The sequence below is a fragment of the Panicum virgatum genome, chromosome 9N (assembly GCF_016808335.1).
Source record: "Panicum virgatum strain AP13 chromosome 9N, P.virgatum_v5, whole genome shotgun sequence".
Classification (NCBI taxonomy): Eukaryota; Viridiplantae; Streptophyta; class Magnoliopsida; order Poales; family Poaceae; genus Panicum; species Panicum virgatum.
Window position 1 is genome coordinate 67,341,794 of NC_053153.1, and position 18,997 is coordinate 67,360,790.

Genomic DNA, 18,997 nt, shown 5'->3' on the forward strand with positions numbered 1-18,997 from the left:
AGTTATGAATTTTCAAAGATTCAGCCGAAATAAATTAAAAAAGAAAAAACAAAACAGCGGTAACTGTAGCAAATCCGGGTTTACTGTAGCAAACCGCGGGTGCACAGTGCCATGCAAGTCATGCAAAACCGGACTGGACCTGGGGTGAACGGGTTCGCAAGTTCGAGGAGCTAGATATCCGGTTTCTAAATTTATGGAACTATTTGACACAACACTATAAATTCGTGTACTACAGTGCATTTTACTCCAAAAACAATATGCGAGAAACGGCTGGGAAGTGGGAATACCGCGGCGAGGCGCCGAGGCGGGCCAAGAGTCCGAGTCCAACTCCAAACGGTCCAACCCAACGGCCAGCCACCCCCACCCCCACCGCGGTGACCGCACCGCACCCACCACCCCCCACGCGAGAGTACGCGCTTCGTCTCGTGAGGGAGGAGAGAGAGGGCGAGGCGATAAAACCACCGCGTCCGCACCGCACCCCCGCCCGTACGCGACGCGACGATGCTTCCCCTCTCCCCCAACCCCTCGTAGCCTCCACCCGGCCCCCATCCGCGGCCTTCCCTCCCTCCCCCGTTCCCCCCTTCCGTTTCCCTTCCTCGCTCACTTCCCGATTCAGCTCGCTGCGCCGCCGCCTTCGCTGACCTCGCGCGGGCACGAGCCGATTCAAGCCCGCCGCTACAGAGATTTCGGGAGAATTTTGGGGGCTACCGGGGTGTGAACAGCGCCTGGTGCCCCCGCGGCTCCGCCTTTTGTCGCCCACTGTTTCGCGTCAATTCTCGCGCGAAAAGGCAAGTTCCTGCTGATTTGGGCAAAATTCGACGAGTCTCGGGTCGGGATCCGTCGATTTGGGTTTGGCTTGGGGGCAATTGAGTTCTGATTTACTGGATTTGGTGTGCAGGCATGGGGACGGGGGAGGGGCCGCCGCCGGCGAGGCGAGAGAACGGCGTTAGCCGGCGGCGCTGGCTGGACGGGGAGGGCGACGACGACGAGGAGTATATGTTGGAGGAGGAAGAGGAAGAGGATTATCCGGAAGAGCTCCCCGCCTCAAGCGCAGGCGAGGAGGGGGAGGGTTCTGACGCGGAATACCAGGAGGAGGAAGATGATGATGATGATGAGGAGATCGAGACGCCGCGGCCGAAGCGACCTGTAAAGGCCAGCGACCGCGGGCGGAAGGGGAAGGTGGATCTGGCTGCTGCGCGATCTCGTCGCCGGAAGTACGAGGAGGATGATGACTACGAGGAGGAGATTGAGGAAGAAGAGGATGTGGAGGAGTACCACGATGAGCTCGATGAGGATGAAGAGGCGCCTCCGCAGCCAAAGAGCCTTGCGAAATGTGGCGACCGTAACCGAAATGTGAAGCCGTCTACTGCAGCGAAGCGATCTCATCAGCAGAGGCACTTGGACGATGAGGATATGGACTTTGACCCTGAGTTGGATGAGGAGGAGGATGAGTTAGATGAGGACATCGATTTCGATCCTGAAGTGGATGACGATGATGAGGATGAATACCAAGATGAGGAGGAAGAGGAACTGGCTGCTATCCGTGCCAGAAAGGTAACTGTTAAGAAGCCGGCGAAGCGAAAGTCTGCTTCAAAGCGGCGAACGCTGAAGAAGAAGAAGAAGAAGAAAACTAAGGGATCTAAGGTTTCTGGGAGGAAATCGGCTTCGGCTAAAGCGAAGAAGTCCGCGCCCATTAGACGGCGGAGAAAGCGTTCCGTAGTTGATGAATACGAGGACGATGAAGATGATGATGATGATGATGATGATGATGACGACTTCATTGTAGAGGATGAACACCCCAGGAAGAAGGCCAGGACAAGGAATGGGAGGGAGGCACAAGTGGACCCTGAAGTATCCCCGGTTGAGGAAGAGACATGGCCAAACGTTGAGTCAGACACATCAGACTTTGAATTTGCAACATCTGATGAGGAACATAACAATGTTGAGACACAGGTGGTTGAGCAGATTTCAGTCAGAAAGGGAAGGAAGAAGAGGATATCTGGGTCTGAGTCATCCTCTGATTCTGAATTTGTTGTATCAGATAAAGAATTGGAGGATTTGAAGGAGCCTGAGCTTCCAAAGCCTGTGCCAATGCTCCCTTCTTCAATCAGAAGGATTTGTATTACAAGGCATGGAGAAGGCAAGGGAAAGGAGAAACAGGAACCAGAGGAGGCTGGGAATCCAATATGCGGGATCTGCCTCTCAGAGGAGCAGAGAGCTACTGTGCAGGGCGTCCTCAATTGTTGTTCGCACTACTTTTGTTTTGCGTGCATCATGGAATGGTCTAGAGTTGAGTCAAGGTGCCCGTTGTGTAAGCAGCGATTCACTACAATCACCAAGTCATCAAAGGTAGATCTTGGTCTTGGAGTGAGAAAGTCTGTAATCAAGGTTGAAGAGCGTGACCAGGTACGGTTTTGTTTTGCTGTGGTCTTTACTTAATTTCAGATATGATAACTGTTCTTACTTAATATTCTTACCCTTTTAGATTAATGATCAATTCAAAATAAAATTCATGAATATGTTTACTGCCTTTTTGGGTCAGTTATTTTTATTTAATAGTGTAACCAATTTATACTGCTTATTTCATTGGCAACGTACATATGCATGTTGTATCTGTTCACCAGTAGCCCAGCACAATGTAAAGGAGATAAGTGTAACAAACAAAAGTCATTATTAAGAGTAGGCAATGTGTTCTACCCTGTATAATTCTATACAATGCCAACAAAAGGATTTCACAACTGTTGTGCTTATAATAAAGTATTTTTTTTAAAAAAGAGAAAAACTCCAATCTAGAAGGAACTAAGGTTGAATATACATAAGGTACATTTTTATAAGAAGTAGTGCTGTAATTTTCTGTATTTCTATTTTCTATTGTAATTTTCTACTGTAATTGTCAGTTGGTCCTCTGACTATCAAGTCTCAAACTCTGTAGCTTTTTTGGGTCGTTATATATTCATCATCTTGCTTATCACACAGGTTTATCAGCCCACTGAAGAAGAAATAAGGCGCTGGTTAGACCCATATGAGAATGTGGTGTGTATAGAGTGCAATCGAGGTGGCGATGATAGTCTCATGCTACTATGTGATATTTGTGATTCCTCAGCACATACTTATTGTGTTGGCTTGGGAAGGGAAGTGCCGGAAGGAAATTGGTACTGTGGAGGATGTAGACTTGGTGATGAAGGACCATCCTATACTGGAATTCAGCGCACCGTGGCTAATGAAAGACAAAATTACAGAACTCAGGTTGATAATAGTTCTGTAAGTTTTGGACCGGCTGCACCAAGTGGCACATTCGAGAGATCGCCGTCAATCAACCCTCGTGGTTCTTTTCAAGGGATTGATCTAAATCTATCCCCAAGAGATTTTCCTGGGGACACCCATCCTGCTGAATCACAAGTTTCAACTGATAGCGTATCAACTCCAACTGGAAGGCGTGCAACCCTTTCAGGAAGGCGTCAAATACATCGCTATATTCGGATTTTGCTAAATAGACCAAGACAACCTAGCAGACAAGACACATACCATAATGTTGCACAGCACAGTGGTGTTGTACCAAGAACTGAACCAAATTGGCTTAACTTTCCTTCATCAGAACCAAACACATCGCACAGTCTGCCTGATGGCATTCAGAACCATCACAATGGACTTCCATTTGTTCAAGCTCACAGCAGTTTTGCTCCATGCATGTCCCTCGATGGGGATGATTTCCAGCAAATTGAAGGTGTCAAAAGCAACCTTAGGAATGTGTAGTAGAATCCCTTGTTAGGTAAAGTATTTTTTTTCCCAAGAAAATTGTGCTAGTTATACAAGTGATATCTTTAGTTTAGTCTTCGTAAAAAGTCTTACTGGAACTGACATATACTCTATTTTTTACAGAAGCGTTTCCGAGTGAAGCTTACTAAGGGAGCAACATGTGCCATTTTAATGGCTTGTGGAATTGAACATAGCAAGCACCTACCTGGTGCCTCACATTAACACCCTTCCTGGATTTTCATTCATGCTCTCATTTGTGACAGGCATTTCCTCATTGAAAATGGCTGGTGAATGTGGTTGGGCTCATTTGTGGGAGATGTGGTCAATGACATAACATACATGCTTTTTCTCAAATCCTTTGTTTAAATTTAGGTATTTTTTATTGTTATTGCCATTCTCATTCATTCGGTCATTAAACACAACATTGAAAGATCACACAGAAACAAAGGCATTTCTGAATGTCTGGATAACTTCATATTTATACACTGTAACATTGTGGGGGCCCCAATTTTCATTAGGCTGATCATTCTTTCTCTGAGGAGGCGTTCTTTTGTCCATCAAAAAGGCTGCTAGCTGTGTTGCACAAAAAAAAAAAAAGGCTGCTAGCTGTGCCTCCCAGCCTCCCATCTTCGGTAGTAATCGTGTGCGACGTGTTGGTTCAGAAATCTTTGCCTCTCTCAGACACTAGATTTGTGTTTTGTCAATGCTGGTTTATTTTGGCTATATTATTTTCTCTGGAGGGCATGGTGGATCAACCAAGAAAAGCCGTTAACAATCTTAATCCATATACGAGCTCTTGGCTTTTCTTTGCAGTATCTTGGTGTCAAGCGATAGTGACTGTACTGTGCACTTTCCGTAGGTGAGTGGTTGTTTCATATTGGCTCCAGTTTACGGTGACCCTTCATTTGGCATTCCAGCACCAGCATTCGCTGATGCTTCACCTTCAGCATCTCCATTCGGTCGTGTTTCTTTCTCACCTTCAGCATTTCCATTCGGTCGTGTTTCTTTCTTCTATGGGGCTGTTTGGCAGGGCATCCCTGAGGGGCTTCACTGTTTTACATTAGAAAAATAACTCCTCAAGCTGTTTGGAGCCGGAGCTGTTTGGCACAGTTCCTTCAAGCTAATGGAGCCGTGCCAAACACCCCCATATGTTTTTATTTCTGATCCCTCGTGCACGCCTGCCATTTATTTTGCTTGCCTGAAAGTAGTATGCTTCTATGGTGCTATGTATGCATGCGTATATGCTTTGTGGAGCTGTGGGTAGATTGTCTGGATGTATGAATAGCTTCGTGGTCCAAATATTGTTGGAGCATAAGCAACGGGAAGAGCCGAAGAGATCAGCTGGAACTGGAAGATTAGAGGGAAGAGACCTATTAGCCCCAGCAGGCTACTAGACTGTCCTCAGTTAAGATGGTCCTTGGCTATGCTTGTTCATGCTACAATGTCTGGTCCCAACTCCCAATAGCAAGTGTTTGAGGGCATGGCGATATGTCTCGTGGATCTGCAGAGCCCTTCACGGCTACTGCCAAATTAGGCGCATGCCGAAATGCGCGTCTATACCCAAGTTAAAGGTCCGCTCGATTGTTCTTCGTCTGGGCTGCGATCTCTGCTCCCCATTCTTGCCGGTTCGACCATGACCTGTCGCACCTCCAGTCTTTTTGCTCCCGGCTGGCGAACCGGATGACCTGGACTTCGGTCCTGCCTGAAAGGTAGCGCTGAAATTTCACGTAGGCTGCAGCGACTGCTTTTTAATTGACCTTGCGCCATGTGCTAGGCCAGAGAAGTACTGTAGTCATTTCTTGCCAGTATTGCCTATCGGATTGGGCGATTAGCACAGATAATGCGCTTTAGAGCATCTCCAACAGATTACTCATCCCACTCTCTAATATAAAAAAATTAATGTTTTGGTGATGGAGGTGCTCCAGCAGATTACCAATCCAATCCACATTATCTATAAGTTTTTGGTAATCATTAAAACACATCTCTCTCACCTAAATGAAGGAGATTTTCCCTCTACCCTATTCTTGATGATTGAATTTTGGTAATCTACTGCAACAATCATTACCTAAACAACAAAAGTAGCTATTGGTAATGGAGAGAGAATATTTAGGGTATGAGTAATCTGTTGTAATGCGTAATGCAGCTGATAAACACAGAGTTGCTTGGCGAGTAGCACATACCAGACCAGTAGTTACTATATTAGCTAGTGAACCCTTTTTTTTATCAAAAGATGGAGGGATTCTTACGACGAACAAGTTTAAAACCCGAATGGTGGTTGTGTCAAACAGCGGGTAAGCCAGAACGGGTCCCGGATGGGCGCGGTTACAACTGTGGGAGTCCTCGTCCAGTCATCCTCGTGCCACAATTTGCCGGGGGAATTCAGATCCCACATGCTCTGTCATCTCATCGCCATGTTTATCAGAAGTTCGCACGGCGGCCGGCGGGGACGCACATGTAAACACCAGGACAACGTGTGAACTCCGCGAGGACGGAGGGGTCGGCCAGCCGGCCAGGTCACCCTCCAGTCCTCCACAGCCACAAGGGCCGCACATGGAAGGAGGAACGAGGAAGGATCCCACCCTGCCCCTGCCCGATCCCTCATTAACTGGTGATCGAGTCTCTCGAGGACCCGAGCCGGTGGATTTGGTGGCGATCGCCGATCTGGCTCTCCTGATGGTCAAAGTGGGGAGACCTGGTCCGACAAACCAGCCACCCAGATTCCAGGGCCTGACCTGAAGTAGTTTCTATCCTTTTGTCACTCTATGCATACCAGTTAATCAGCTGCTTTCCTTTAACATGTAGGAGTACTATGTATGGTATGGCCCTTGAGCATCACCTTCTTGCATCGTGGCATCGCCAACTAAGAAAACTGTCCGGCTGCGGGCTGCCGGCGACTATTCACCATTGTTGACCGCTGAAGTAGATAGCTGCACCCGTCCCGTACTTCGCTCGCCTCGCCTCTGGTGCCAGACGTACGCAAAGCTGCGGAAAGCGGCACGCCGGGGCCATGGACAGGTCCCGTCCACTGCCGGGAAAAGAAAAGAATACGATGCGCGTGCGCTGCTCTGCGAGGACAGAGAGCGCTTTCTCGTTCGTCAAAGCGATCCGGCTAATTCCGCCACCGTAATGCACCGTCACCGTGCGAAATGAGGAGCTGGATTTTGTCCTGGTGAAGCACTGATGCGTGATTGCCTGCCTGTCGATGCTTGATGTTGGTGCTGAGGCGGCGATCATAAATCAATGGCCGCCGCCGATGCCGCTTTCCATCACCCGCCCCCTAACCACGCCGTTGCTGTGGACCGGAGCTCGTGGAGCTAGGGGTGAGGTGGTAAAGCGTTTCAAAATTAGTCTAGATAATCTAAGTGCTAGTTTAAAAAGGATGGAGTTTTTATCTTATTTAACTTTGAACTAAAAAAATATAAAATTGGCCTTGTTTGGTTCTCTAGCCCTACCTAGCGCTAGAAGAGAATCTTGCATGCATAGAGTATTAAACGAAGTTTATTTGCAAAATCTTTTCACAGATGGGTGTAACTTTTTGTGACGAATCTAATGAGCCTAATTAATTCATTATTGGTTACAGTATTGCTATAGTAACCATTATCTAATAGTGCGGTCAGAGGTCTCATTAGATTCGTCTTGCCAAGTAGCAAAGTTAGTTTTGTAAACTGTCTTTATTTAATATTCGTAACTAATGGTCAAAGTTAGCTACAGTACCTAGCGCTACTAAACCAAACATAGCCATTAGGCTGGATCGTGAAGAGATCGCTAGAATTATCATCCGTTTATCACCGCTCCGGAGTGGAGTCCGGAAAATGCTTTCGTCTTGGTGCTCCCTCGGCGGCGTTGAACGTTGAGTTTCAGGGCGATCCGTGGTGGGCAGGAGCAGGGTCTCTGCTCCCGCTTTGCTGTAGCCTGGTAGGCTTTATAGAGCGGGACAATGCTTTTTCCCGGGGCTACGGTGGGTGGAGGCCGAGTTGTTAACCTCGGGCTTTCTTTTTCTAGCCACATCTTTGCTCGGTTAGCTGGTGGTCACTGCGCTCGGAAAGAGGAGTCGTCATTTCGACTCCTGGGGATACAGGGTAGGTGCACTCGTTCGGCGCTCGTTCGTTCCGATGAGGACACGATGACACGTGCCAAGCCGTTGCAAGTTGCAAGTCTCGGACTCTTGCATGTTTGTGGCTTGCAGGCTTGGTGCATGCATTTACCTCCTGAGTTGGGCGAAAGACCTAAAGGGCCTCGCTTAAGTTGTCTCGACGAAGTGTTTTTTCACGTGCCTTTTGGCTCTGCTTCCATGTTCTGTCCTCACTAATTCACGTTATCTACTAGTTGGAATGGGAATGAAAGGAGCAAACCCACCTTGCAGTCTTACGCTAGTATGTCACAGACATGTTTTGATTTGTTTCGTATAGTAATTATTCTTTGTGCCTCCGTTGCCCATAACAAAACTCGGCCGGCAAAGTTATTTTCTCTACGATTTTCCTAGAATCCCCAAAAAGTGTTGAAATTACATCCCTGAAAGTGTCTACCTTGGTAAGAAAATGTCGGCGACTCTAACCTACTAAAACAGTGTTAGTCAATTAAGTACACTAGTATCTTTTTTGCACCACAATCCGTAAGGCACAACAACCGCACAAGCACGACACTCGCAACAAAATGGCTTACAAGGGACTCTTAAATCCTTGAAAAACGTTTAGGATGGTTTTTGTAATCCCCCCTATGCCAGTCTAACAAAATCGTTAATTCTAAGATGGGTTAATCTTACGCTTTATCGCAGGTCCGGTTCACCATTACTCACCTGTGAAAACTCCACCATTCATTTAAGAGTAGCATTGTTTCGCACAACCTCGCCATTACCTCGATCGAAACGTGGCAGACGATTCGGAACCCCAGTTCAGACATCATTAGCGTGTAAAAACACCGCAGCCCATTGAATTGATCAATCAAAGCTTAATAAAACACAAACCAAAAAATAAAAAGGGAACTCGCTCGCAACTCACCAGCCGTCCAGCCAGCCGCTGCTACATCAGCAGCGCCGGTGGAGAAAAAACAAAACGGGAAACGGGCAGCGCCGTTTCTCTGCCCCTCTTTCTCTCCACCCCGCGACGAGACTCCCACGCGGTCCGCCCCGCGTCGCCCCGCGATGGCCGCCGCCGACTACGACCGCGCGTACCGCCCCGACGCGGCCCCGGCCCCGGCCCCCGCCAACGCCGGGGAGTTCGACCGCCCCTACCGCAACGAGGTGGTGCCCTACGGCGACCGCCGCCTCGACATCGTCGTCAAGCCGCCCGCCAGGTCGCCGCCGCCGCCGCTGCCGGCGTCCGCCAGGAGCGGCGGCGGGGCGGGGTCGGCGTGGTGCTTCAGCGACCCGGAGATGAAGAGGCGGCGGCGGGTGGCGAGCTACAAGGCCTACTCGGTGGAGGGCAAGGTCAAGGCATCGCTCCGCAGGGGGTTCCGCTGGATCAAGGCCAAGTGCTCCGAGCTCATCCATGGCTGGTACGGATCGCGCCTTCTTCTTCCTTCTCTCTTTCCCCCGCTTCTCCTCCCGTCCGCTCTTCTCCCCAGTATTTTTCAGACATGAAACGGCCTTTCGTTGGTTGGGTCCGAATCACGGGACCTGCCTTTCCGCTGGGCAATGGATTCTGCTAAACGAGTTCAGTTCTTGCAGAAAGTTTTAATCCTTTTTTTTTCACTGTCTGTATGGACTATTGGTACGATTGATTGCCATTGTCCTTGCGCCTCTCCTTGTTTCCTAAAGTGGTTGGCGAACTCACTGGTACACAGGACAGATCTCTGGCAAATTTAGAAACTCACAAGCACAATATGGCCATCCTTTCCCAGTTTCCCGTCTCTTTTACGCAACCATATATAGTACCAGATCATTCATCTGACGAAGTGATGGTCTGTGATGTTCTGCCCTCTCCTCTAATTCCATTTTTTTATTCTTCTTTTTCCAGAGCTCGGGATCTCGGTGGAATTCTATTGGGATGGTGGAAGATGCTGCAACCAAGTGCGAGGCATGGGGTGTTGGGTGTATTTTGCTAATTCTCTCCCAAATGTCGAAGAAGATTTGTTCATGAGATTGCGTAGGGAACTTTTATGCTGCCCCTGGTTATATAGGAAGAAGAATCCATATGAGCTCTCCTGAATTGCTTGTTACCGCCCTGCTAATTATCCCCTAATCTGTTCAAGAATGTTTGAAGAGGAACTGAATCTTGAATAGGGAAACCCTCGGCATGATACTAGTGCTACTCTCTAATAATTCTCTCCCTCATGCTCATGTGCAATTCGGTCGCTGGTCAGGAAAATACAGATCAGCAGCAAGCTGCAGCTGTTGCTTCCTTTTCTTCGTGATAGGCAAATCCCAGAGACCTGCACTAGCAAGTTGCGCAGCCGGGCCTTTTCAAGCATTTATCTGGATGAGGAAAGGCCCAGCTTTCTTCAGCACCCTATGATAGAGACATGGACGCCAGGATCGTTGGAGGAAAAGAAACATTTCGCCAGCCCCAGGGTGGCTCTCTTTTACGTGTTCTGAATGGCGATGAGTACCTACTGACTGGTGGCTGCCGGTGTTCGATTCCAGCCATACGCTGGATAATCATACGGTCTCCAGCACAAGTGGAGTGGCCATGTTGCGGATTCGTCGGTGAACTCGTTTGCTAATTTCTTCTGCGAACTCCAGAGGTGACGCTCGATCATGTATTCATGTTACCCCCTGCGTGTCACTGTCGTGTTTGAAGCTTTCAAAGCTCTCCAGCTAAATCTCGCTAATCCATGTGTTTAAGTTTAATCCGGTGTACCCACCGAGACAACCGTGTGAACGAAGGACCCCTGATCGAGATCACCTCCATCTGAAGTCAGGTGGGGTGAGTACACACGCAAGGAACCCCTGCCGCACCACACCACGGCCTCCCCACATGGTTTCTAGCAGCAGGTGTTCGGGGTCGGCGCATGATGAGGCGGCGCGAATTCAGCGTCCGGGCAGTCCTGAAACTCGCGTCCGGGCACGTCTGGAGTGAGCTGTCCGCGCTCTGCAGGGACCTGGAGGCTGGAGTTTCTTCCGGCCATTTTCCCGCGGTCGTGCCGTGATGCTGCCTGCTGATGCTGGAAACCAGGACTTTTTTCTTTTCTTTTTGGTCTTTTCCGGATTCCGGATGAACTCAGAACTGTTGCGCGTTTGTCCATGTAAAGCTCACCATTGTAGTTCTAGACCAGGCAGGCAAAAAGGAATATGACCCAACATCACATATTATTTTTTTCAAAAGGTTTTGTAGGTATAGTATATACTAGCGTGTACAAAAAATCGAAAAAAAAACCCACACAACATAACAGGCCTGACAATCTCTCCTTCAGCCCAAACAACATACTAGCCCACTTTCCCCTCCTTACACGACGGCCCACACATGACATAGGGAGCCTCCAAGCCAGGAGCTCCGGCCCGACGTGCCCGCGCTGCTGATCCTCCCCGACGGCCCCCACATGAGATACTCCTCCGCTTCCCCAAATCAGCCACTCCCCGACGCCCGGGCCCGACTCCCACTCCCTCTACATCGTCGTTCCTCGTTCCGAAGTCCGAACCCTAGGTGGCCGCCGCCGGCAAGCACGGCGCCGGAGCTTGCGGGACAACATAGGAAGGCCCAGCAGCGCTCCACGGGGACAGCGTGTGCGCCCACAGCTACTTAGGGCGGGGTTGCAGGGGGGTCCCAGCGGCCGGCGGCGGCCGAACGCCAGCGCCGGAGCCCGGAGGTGCTCCGCGGCGGCCAGCAGGCATTGCGGCCTACGGCATCGATTCCACCCCTCTCCTCACTGCGCATTCGCCCGTTCTCCCTTCTCTGCTCCGGCCTCAGCACAGGCGCGCGGCGAGTCAGCAACTGAGTTACTGACGTGAGCAATTTGTCAATGTTTTTGTAAATTTGCGATTGCAATTTGCGAATGCTTGTGTATTTGTGACAGTGTTGTAGTGACAGTGATGCAAATTAGGATCGATTTTATGAATCTATAATTTAGGCTGTCAAATTTATCATTTCAATACCCATGCTCCAAATCCGGGCCCGCTCTGCAGGCTCCTTTGAAGCCGAAACTCCTGCCGGCCCCGTCCCACAGGAGCCCCTGAAGCCTGCGCTCTCACTTGCCGCCTTCCACGACCTGCGTTCAGCAGCCCTAGAACAACCGCCTCCCTTTTCATCTCCGACGAGGCGCCTCACTCCCAGCTGACACCCAAGGTGAGGAATCTTACCGCATCTCCTTCCTCATCTGTCGATCTATTGACATGCTTGTGATTTTTGCAATGGATGTGCTCTGTTGATCTGTTGCCTTGCTTGCATTATGGTCATTTGTTGCCTTACTTGTGGTCTCTAATCATATGATTTGGGTGTGTTTGTTACTGTATAAAGTTGCTACAGATTGTTGTCTTGTACGTACTTGTTTGCTGAACTTGTGTTCAAAGTGTCAGGCAGTGCTTTCTTGATTCAGTTGAAATATATAAATGGGATTTAGTGTCGTGATTGTACTGACAGCCAATGATTATCATTATTTTAAATAGAGAAAGTTCACGTCTTACAGTAAAATTGTTGACGCATTGTAAGGTAGATTAGCAGAAAGTAATTATATCAGAAAGTGTTAATGTCTTCAGTCCATTTTGCTGATTATTATCTCTTTTTTTGCTGATTATTATCTATTTTACTCATTGGACTAATTGCTGGTAATAATTAGGTTTACCTCATTGTTTGTGAGACAATAGATGAATGATGGTCTGGGCTATAAAGGCAATCGGGATGCATTTCATAATAGGGTGTTCTGCGAGTTATGCTCGCCTTATTTGGTATGTGGCCACCATGTAAACAGTGATGAAGCCATATTAAGTCAAGTTATAAACAGTGTTTTAAAGGCGTCGCCTAGGCGTCCAGGCAGACCCAGCTCGCCTTGGGTTACAATGCCGCCTTGTTGCCTAGGCGTCGCCTAGGTGCCACCCAGGCGTACCCAGCTCGCCTCACCTCACCTTACCGCCTTTAAAACACTGGTTATAAACCATCCAGGCACTATGAGATATGCGTAGTATTCATTTTGAAGTTGAACCAATATGTTTAAGATATATAATTTATTAGAAAAAATGACGAACATGCGGCCATGTTTAAATGTTTGACATTTGAAATAAAATTAAATGAGCACTAGAGCAGTTAGGGATACTAAAGATATTGTGCTGCAAAAGAACAATCAACCCTCCCACAATCTAGTATTCCTAACACCCTCAGCATCTGCAAGGTGCTTTTTAAATCACAAGCTTAAACAAAAATGGCCTTAGTTGCCTCATCCTTCCCCTCCCTCTTAGCATTTGATCAGTGTGGACAGTGGCAATCCATCCAGACCTGGGATTTGCGCACTCCTCTTTTATTTGTATGGAATCCTAGCTTTCTCAGGTGGATTTTCCCTCCATTTAAGAGTTGTTCATGGAGACCTCTTACCTGCTATGAGAAATGAAATCCCAGTTTCTGTCCCTTGCCATTTACTTGCTCATTTATGGATGCATGGTTCTGGTTTGGTCGTGTTGACAAGATCGACCGATCTCAGGTCATGCCGTACGACTTGGGTCTCTAGGTGGGGATATAGTTCAATTGAACACCCATAGCCAGCGCTAAGTGCCGGTGGCTCCCACATGAGTGGGTTCTGGGGAAGGGATAAACCGAGGTTGGCCTTTCCCCTACAGTAACTGCAGGGAGGCTTCGTCGAACCCGTGGCCTGGTTCTCAGTGGGTTGGCTTCGCACCATAGATATCAAAGCATAAAAAACAATGTTTCGCTATCTATTATGCATTGGGTTGTATTTAGGACGTTGTGGCCTTGCTTGATCCCTTTTCCATTCCTTTTTTTTTGACATTTGAAAGGATTACTTTGATCCCTAGATGACGTGGATATTTAGCTCCTTCTGTCCTTCCCTTTATACGAAAATGGAAATATAAAAGCTCGTCTCTATTTTATCCCCAGTCCTTCACTTGATAACATTTTGTAGTGTTCTTGCAAGAAGATAAATATTATAGAATGTCACAGATGTATAGAATTTCTTTTGCACTTCAGTCCTCAGGTAGATCAAGACTTTGAAAGGTGCGAGTAGCTTGTTTCACAAATGTTAAATCTTTGGCACCTAGAATTTAAAGATGACGGTGGAAGGTTTTCTAGAACATCTCTTGTACGTTGGGCTCCGCTTTAGTAGAAATTGTATACTAGCGTATCACTAGTTGCGTTGAGTATTGTGGCCTTTTCTTTTTATATATCTTTTGAGGTGATAGGCACTACAGTCTTTTGCCTTGCTTGTTGCACACCAGGCAGTGCAATGAAGGTTAAGATTCTTCAGTGGCATGCGATAGCTTCTTGGACGTGGGACACACAAGATGAGACATGTGGCATATGCAGGATGGCATTTGACGGTTGCTGCCCTGACTGTAAGTTCCCTGGTGATGATTGCCCGCTGATCTGGGGCGCCTGCAACCATGCTTATCATCTTCACTGCATACTGAAGTGGGTCAATTCTCAAACATCTACACCCCTTTGCCCCATGTGCCGTAGAGAGTGGCAGTTTAAGGGCTAAGGCACAATGACACATCTGGAGATGTATTATCACCAAGCGGCTTTCATTTCTCACTGGAGAATGCTGTATTGTTTGCTGAAAAAGTACAAATCCTGATTGTCAGCACCTGCTTAAGTGACCCTGTGTATGCTTCTGACTTTGTAAGGAAGCAACCAAACCACAGCTAGGCACCTGCTTAAGTGACAGTGTAATAGTGTATGCTCCCTGATTTTATCGCAAGTTTGTTTGTTCCTATTGTTTAACTTCTGAAGGATTCCAATTGTTAGCCATAGATATGCAGTTGATTGAATTCTTGTTAGCTGAAAGTAAATTTATGATATTAAGTTGTCCCTTTTCAATATAGCCCAAAGTACTCAATAGTTGTGGTATCAGCAAGCCTTGTGTTTGTGTCCCGATGATCTGGGACATCCAGACTGGATCTTGACCTTTTCAAGGTCCTTCGAACTGAATCTATTTCGTGTAGCTGCACTGCATCTTGCTGTGCTGTGCTGTCCCAGTTTGTTCGGTCTGGGCAGGGCAACCCCCCCCCCCCCCCGCCATTTCGTGGCCGCTACTTCGCCTTAGCACAAAAGCAACCTGGTGTTTCTGAATGTGCCCATTTTGGTTTGGCAACAAAACTAGCGCGCACGTTTCCTGAGAAGAGAATCTCGAATGCATGAAGTATTAAATGAAGTCTATTTGCAAAAAAAATTTTAGAGATGGGTGTAACTTTTCGCGACGAATCTAATGATGGTAATTAATCGATGATTAGCTACAGTGATGCTACAACAACTATTTTCTAATCGCGCGGTTAAAGATCTCATTAGATTCTTCAGGGTCACTAGCGCGGGGGTTTTGAAGTCGGTTTTGTAAACTGATTTTGTTTGACACTGTAATTAGTGGTCAAAATTGTTACTATTCCTAGCGCGCCAAGACCGTGTGGGGAGCAGTTTGGTAGTCCGTGAATGACAGCACTCTTCGGGTTTCCAGCTTGTGACTACTGTTTCTGGCTGTCTCAGCGGATACCATGTGAGTGTGTGGCCCCAGGGATCAGAGGCGTATAAGATATCTGTTCCTGCCTGGTGTTTATTGCTTGCATGAAATTTCTAGAGAAGCTTCCTGCTACACCTCCTTTTGTCATTATTTGCTAAGCATAGTAATGTTGGTGATTTTATGCCACGCTGTCGACCATAGTTTATCTCTGTACTTCTTATGCAGTGTTGTCTCCATTAGTCCATTTCCATGTGTCGCAATATTTTTTTTTTGAATATCATGTGTCGCAATATTATGCATCCTATAGCAGAATAAACTTCTTGTGCACATGAGCGCTCATTGGGATGCTTTTCGTTTTTCGGAAAAAAAAACACACATTGGAGTACATATATTTCGAATGTACGTACTGGTACGGTTTCAATGAAACTTCAAGTTTCTTATTTTTGCCATTAGATGTTGAGATGTTGAATCTTGAATCATTGAAGCGTTGCACATGCACAACGCTGTTTACGTTCTGCCCGGCGCCTCTTTCATTTTTTTTCCGTTCTGCTCGGCACAGGGGTTTGGTGGAGGCTGCAGCTGGTGTGTTGCCCTCGTGGTCCTGGTACAGCTCTTCACCGCGGAAATTACGCTGATAGTTGACACCGCAGCTCGCAGGTCTTCATACGCGGTTCACGTCTTAATAAAGAAACCACGTAGGCACGTAGTACTTGTGTTCCCCCCTCCACCCCTCGTCTGTACATGGTCCGGTTACAACCCAGCAAACCAGTGTAACTGGCCTTCAAATTTCTTTACAGAAAAATAACCGGCCTTCAAACTTCTTTACAGAAAAATAACCGGTCTTCAAATGAGCAGCTAGCCACCAGGATGGGGTTGCAAAATAACTTGAGAATTTGGAGCAAGGGAAATTAAGTCAAAGATTAATATAGATTTTATTGTCCTCCAAATATGGAATACCGTGCCGTTGTCGATGAGACCACGCATTCATCCGTGGGATCTCCCTCCATACTGCAGCTCAGGAAAACAGCGAGATGGATCATCTGATCACGCAAGCCGTAACGCGCCGGTCGTCTCCCGCAGCGCAGCTCAGAACCAGCTGTTCGACGAATTTACAGTGAAGCAGGCCGGAAGTAGCCTGGCAGAAATTGGGTCGGAGGCTCGGAGCATGCACTGGAGCATGGGCGCCGCCCGGTTGTACGGCGCGGGGCGAATCGAGACAAAACGAAGGATGAGATGCCGGCGGTCACACCCCGGGCGAAAAACCGTGTGTGGGGAAAACGAAAACGACTGCGAGCTCAGAAAAACCCAGGATCAGGAATCCGCTCGCCGGATCCAGCGCGCGGAGGGCGGCCGACCGCGCGGCCACGACGGGGACGCGCGTCCCCCCACGTTCGCAGTTGGCACGAGCCGCGACGCGCTGCCGCGGCCACTCCCCAATCACGCACGCCATCTCGTTCCGGTCCCGGGTCCCCGGGGGTGTCTATTCATCGCTTTGTGCGATTTACCGTTGATGCATCGCAGAAACTCCCGGCGCCGCGCCCCCGCCTTCCCCCGCCTCCCCCGGCTCCGGCGCCGCCGCCGGCGCCTCCGCCGCTGCCCTCCGCCGCCGCCGACACTAATCAGCTCGGACCCGTGCTCCCCCGCCCGGTGCCTGGCCCACCGCATGTCTCCCCGCCGCCCCCGGCCGGCGGCGTCCCCGCCGCCGACCGCCGCCGCCCACAACCCGCCTCCGCCGCCGGGCTTCCCTACCCCCTCCCCCCTCTTCTAAGGCCGCCGGAGGCCACAGGACCCGGCAACCCGGAACCCCGAAGGGCCCGAACCCTAGCCGGAGCTCGCCGGGGAAGATGAACAGGCGTTGCTCGCTTCTGCGACAGCTCCGCTGCCACCCACGCGCGCGATGAATAGCTTTCCCCGGTCCCCGGTTCCGGCTTTCCGGCTGCCGCATCCCGAAAGTGTGAACCCGCGGGTCCCATGTCCGCCTCTGCCTCCCCCGTACCGGCGCCCGGGACCCACACGCCACTCCGGGCCCAATCATGCTCACTGCCTCCAGCTTACGCCAACTGCCAAGTAGGCGGGCAGGCAGGGCAGCTGCTTGACGCGTTCGCTTCCTCCTCCCGCGCCGCGGGGACGGCAACGCAAGCAACGCACCCGAGCTCCTGCCTCCCTCCCTCCTATTTAAGCTCGCCCCGTCTCTGCCCCACTCATCTCATTTCGCCATTTCGGCATCTCGCCAACTTTCAAAACCAGCCAAAATCACCTGAGCAAGAGCAACGCAGCAGCAGGCAACATTTTTCCGACCCGGCTGGCCTCTGAGCTTTCCGGCAGCGAGCGCGCAATGGCGGCGGGGAAGGCGGCCGCGGTGAAGAGGCCGTCGTTCGGGACGCGGGCGTGGCGGCTGCTGCGCCTGGCGGTGCTCTGGGCGCGCCGGGGCGGCGCGGCGCACAGCCTGCGGCTGCTCCGCACGCTCCGGCGCCACGGGCACGGCCTCGGCGGCGGGGCGCGCGGCGACCGCCTCCGGTACGGCGAGCGCGAGTTCTCCATCGACGAGACGCCGGCGTTCCGGTTCCGCACCCCGTCCGCGCGCGTGCTCCGCCTCATCCCCTGCATCGCGCCCGCGGTGCCGGACACCCCGGGCCTCTACAGGGATGACCGCTACTTCTTCCGCGACGCCGCGTCGCGCGCGCTGGAGGAGGACGCCGCCGCGTACGGCTACGGCGGCCCGGAGAGCGAGCGGGGAATCGACGATGAGGAGGAGGAGCTGAGCTGCTACTGCGGCGGCGGTGACGAGGAGGAGCTGCTGGAGCGCGCGGTCGCGGAGTCGTGCCGCGCGAGCACGGCCGCGGAGGGCGACGCCGGGGTGGACGTGAAGGCGGACGAGTTCATCGCCAGGTTCTACGCGCAGATGAAGCTGCAGCGCCAGATCTCGTGGCTCCAGTACAACGAGATGATGCAGAGGAGCGTCAGCTAGATCCATCCCTCTGTTCATCCTGGATCACTAGTAGCAGCAGCAGCGGCAGAGTTTGAGCTTTTGTTCATCGAAAACAAACATAATATACATGCACAGCACCTGTATACAGAATCAGAGATTTTTTTTTACTACATACTATACAAAATACAAAATTTCCCCCCATTGAATCCGTGTCTGAGTTGGTTTATTTCGTTGTTACCGGCACGTTTGTTTTGCATTTTTTTAGGCAATGTGATTAGCCGCCACTAGATTGCTTGCTTGCTTGATTCCATTCCAGGGTGTTGGACTCTGGTTGTGCAGGTGTTCATGATTTGCATAGCTGATGAATGACGCGTCCTCGGATCGTACTCTCAGTTTTGTTCGTTAGTGTAGGCATACTTACTCTCCAAACGTACACCTGAACCATGATTAGTTGCAATAATGATGGGACTGTATTGTATGGCAGTCCGTGTTGATGCAAAGCTTTTTTTTAAAGTTTTTTTTTTTGCAAATAACCAAAGCCAGGCCCCGTGCCTGCTTCCAGCATCTGTATGACAATACTTTTTTTTGAGAGAGAGAAATAGGAGGGGTGCTCCCTGCGGTGCTGTTGGGTTCTCGGCTTCCTTACAACCCAATCAATCAGCATGCAAGAAGGTTAGACAAGACAAAACAATAGAGTGTCGACTTCGTATTAGCACGTGTTCAGTACAGATTGGTTGGGGGTATTTATATCCCTAACCTTTG

General features: G+C 49.7%; 4 protein-coding genes across 5 annotated transcripts; all 4 read left to right on the forward strand.

Annotated features, from left to right (window-relative positions):
* Positions 1 to 446: 446 nt before the first annotated feature.
* LOC120687899 (ABC transporter F family member 4-like) lies at positions 447 to 4,270 on the forward strand. The gene is made up of 4 exons (XM_039969986.1): positions 447 to 788; positions 899 to 2,406; positions 2,977 to 3,769; positions 3,880 to 4,270. Exons 2-3 carry the CDS (start codon positions 901 to 903, stop codon positions 3,751 to 3,753), a joined length of 2,283 nt encoding a protein of 760 aa, XP_039825920.1. The 5' UTR covers positions 447 to 788; positions 899 to 900; the 3' UTR covers positions 3,754 to 3,769; positions 3,880 to 4,270.
* Positions 4,271 to 8,785: 4,515 nt separating this feature from the next.
* Positions 8,786 to 9,998, forward strand: LOC120693198. The gene is made up of 2 exons (XM_039976619.1): positions 8,786 to 9,249; positions 9,711 to 9,998. Coding segments are annotated over exons 1-2 (354 nt in total). The 5' UTR covers positions 8,786 to 8,896; the 3' UTR covers positions 9,712 to 9,998.
* A 1,264-nt stretch (positions 9,999 to 11,262) lies between these two features.
* Positions 11,263 to 14,666, forward strand: LOC120691835 (anaphase-promoting complex subunit 11-like). 2 transcript variants are annotated; one of them, XM_039975031.1, is made up of 3 exons: positions 11,264 to 11,637; positions 11,816 to 11,975; positions 14,072 to 14,666. In XM_039975031.1, the coding sequence occupies exon 3, from the start codon at positions 14,080 to 14,082 to the stop codon at positions 14,332 to 14,334; it is 255 nt and encodes an 84-aa protein (XP_039830965.1). In that variant the 5' UTR covers positions 11,264 to 11,637; positions 11,816 to 11,975; positions 14,072 to 14,079; the 3' UTR covers positions 14,335 to 14,666. The 2 variants fall into 2 exon arrangements, with proteins under 2 accessions (XP_039830966.1, XP_039830965.1); XM_039975032.1 differs by having other exon boundaries at positions 11,263 to 11,637; positions 11,816 to 14,666.
* A 2,751-nt stretch (positions 14,667 to 17,417) lies between these two features.
* Positions 17,418 to 18,441, forward strand: LOC120687341. Its single transcript, XM_039969310.1, has one exon. The coding sequence runs from the start codon at positions 17,642 to 17,644 to the stop codon at positions 18,272 to 18,274; it is 633 nt and encodes a 210-aa protein (XP_039825244.1). The 5' UTR covers positions 17,418 to 17,641; the 3' UTR covers positions 18,275 to 18,441.
* The last annotated feature ends 556 nt before the right edge of the window (positions 18,442 to 18,997 follow it).

Coding starts and splice junctions, on each gene's coding strand:
- LOC120687899 (XM_039969986.1), top strand. CDS start 901: ATGGGGACGGGGGAGGGGCCGCCGCCGGCGAGGCGAGAGAACGGCGTT. Junction 2,407..2,976: donor AGGTTGAAGAGCGTGACCAG/GTACGGTTTTGT, acceptor CTTATCACACAG/GTTTATCAGCCCACTGAAGA.
- LOC120693198 (XM_039976619.1), top strand. CDS start 8,897: ATGGCCGCCGCCGACTACGACCGCGCGTACCGCCCCGACGCGGCCCCG.
- LOC120691835 (XM_039975032.1), top strand. CDS start 14,080: ATGAAGGTTAAGATTCTTCAGTGGCATGCGATAGCTTCTTGGACGTGG.
- LOC120687341 (XM_039969310.1), top strand. CDS start 17,642: ATGGCGGCGGGGAAGGCGGCCGCGGTGAAGAGGCCGTCGTTCGGGACG.